The 2054-nt window shown below is 29.5% G+C and overlaps 1 protein-coding gene across 1 annotated transcript in view; it reads right to left on the bottom strand.

The window, feature by feature from the left end:
- LOC107721708 (outer dense fiber protein 3-like protein 2) overlaps nt 1-1212 on the bottom strand; it is a 4819-nt gene extending 3607 nt beyond the window's left edge. The window contains exon 1 of the mRNA XM_016529844.1: nt 1164-1212. Coding sequence (XP_016385330.1) covers nt 1164-1212 — 49 coding nt within the window. The remainder of the gene's footprint in view (nt 1-1163) is intronic.
- Nucleotides 1213-2054: the final 842 nt, after the last annotated feature.

Raw genomic sequence — 2054 nt, 5'->3', positions numbered from 1 at the left:
ATATATATATATATATATATATGAGACAAAAAATTTTAACTAAACAAAAATTTGAAATGTTGCCTTGCCAAATAAATGAAATGACTAGCAACTAACTGAAATACCTAAGTTGAAATAACAATAAATTAAATAGTACCTAAATAGTAATTTTAACAAAATAATAATAATAAAAATGACAAAACAAAATGACTAAAAATGAAAGTAGGGTGTATACTGCAAGTAAGGTTATTATCATGAACTAAAACTATTAAAAACAATGTTTTTTAATTGAAGTAAAGCTATAAATAAAATATGAATATTAGATGAAAAACTTAAACTAAATGTAATTAGTTGCCTTGGCAACTAACTGAAATGACTGGCAACAAACTGAAATAACTTTAAGTTGAAGCATTAAAATTACTAACTGAAAAAAAAAAGCTAAAGCTGAAATGAAAATAAATGAAACCTAAATAATATTAAAACAAACAAAAACTAATAAAAATGACAAAAGCACATAACAAAATGACTAAAAATTTAACAAAAATTAACTCTAAAATTATAATAAAAAATGTATTAAAGAAATGAAAAATTATAAATATGAAAACTATACTAGTATATAAAAATACTAAAATAACACTCTTTAAAACTGATTGTAATAATTGATAACAGATAAAGGACAGGTAAGTCTGCTTAGGCTGATTCATTTTGTTAGTCAATATAAGGTATACATCTGCTAATTATGTTCCTCAGAGTCGTTTCCTTTTTTATTAAATCTAAAATAAAACTATGGAATGTGATTCATGCGAGACATAAAATGTCACACATGCTGGGCACATTTCTAAAATCCAGGAGAACCATGGCTGTAAACTTTCATTCGAAATCGTATGAATTTTGCTACATAGTTAAATGTCATTCAATCTTTTCAAAGCTTTGGCCAAAACAAGAAAAGAACAGACAAAAGACGTTCTACTCTCAGAATGATACAAGCAGGTGTTGCAATAAAAGACCTAACTGACAGTTTCTTTCATCCAGTCTCAAGAGCCAAATGGGAGCATGCATGTTTGAACTACTTACAGAGCCATGTGCTAAAATAAATCGTCTGATCTCCTCACTTTGCTGAATAATTCTTTCGACACAATCATTTGCACAAATTAATCTACTGAAATGAGCGGTCACAAACTCACCTCTTTCCCTGCCAGCAATGATGGGGCGCCGTCTCACCACTTCCCCCATGCCGCATATGTTTTCTGGCTAGCTTAAAGAGCTGACAGCAAAATCAGCAGCAAGAGTGCTCAAGGAGGTCCAGGAAAGGTTGAAGTTTCAGTTTAGACACACTGGAGAGATACAACTGCGGCCTGAATTATGAATGACTCTTACAAGCGCAAGAAACCTTATCCTTGTCCAGGCTAGAAGAACATCCATCTCAATATCTTTACGCATTACAGATTTCCAAACATCCATCACAGACTACAAAGGACAACTACAGTTACACCTTGGCAACTTGTCTGTAAACGGCAGCTAATGAACTAATTACATAATGTGAAATAGACAGTCAACAACTATTTGGAATGACTACTGTTTATATTGTAGGATAACTTCATTCTTTTGAGAGAACATGATTATATATTAATAGCCACCTCAAATGTAAATACTGAGAGATATTCTGTACTTCATTTCATCAACTTGTGATATAATTTTTTTTTATCACATTCATATTTGTAGAGTAACTTTTAGCTATAGAATGGACCATGAGAAAAAAAAGTATATAAAATCATAAAAATTCAATGTCTTTTCCATGACCTTTTGTAATGTTATTTATTTTATAAATTAATTTTTATGTAAAAATTACATTTGAAAATTTACTAGACCTGGAAATCACGCTTTAAAAAAATTCCTGATACTTCTAGGAGCGTGGAAACTCTCTAAAATATGAATTATTAAATGTATTTAAGTATGAATGTGGTGAAAAAGTTAATGGAATGAGGTACAGAATATTTTCCCATGTTCCTAGTAAAATGTAATTTTTTTATAATAAATAACAATTAAAAAAGTCATGGAAAACCCATATATATATA

The sequence above is a fragment of the Sinocyclocheilus rhinocerous genome, unplaced genomic scaffold (genome assembly GCF_001515625.1).
Source record: "Sinocyclocheilus rhinocerous isolate Xijiao unplaced genomic scaffold, SAMN03320098_v1.1 scaffold1112, whole genome shotgun sequence".
Lineage (NCBI taxonomy): Eukaryota > Metazoa > Chordata > Actinopteri > Cypriniformes > Cyprinidae > Sinocyclocheilus > Sinocyclocheilus rhinocerous.
Note: the sequence above shows the minus strand (reverse complement) of the source record. Positions and strands in the feature narration are given on the sequence as shown.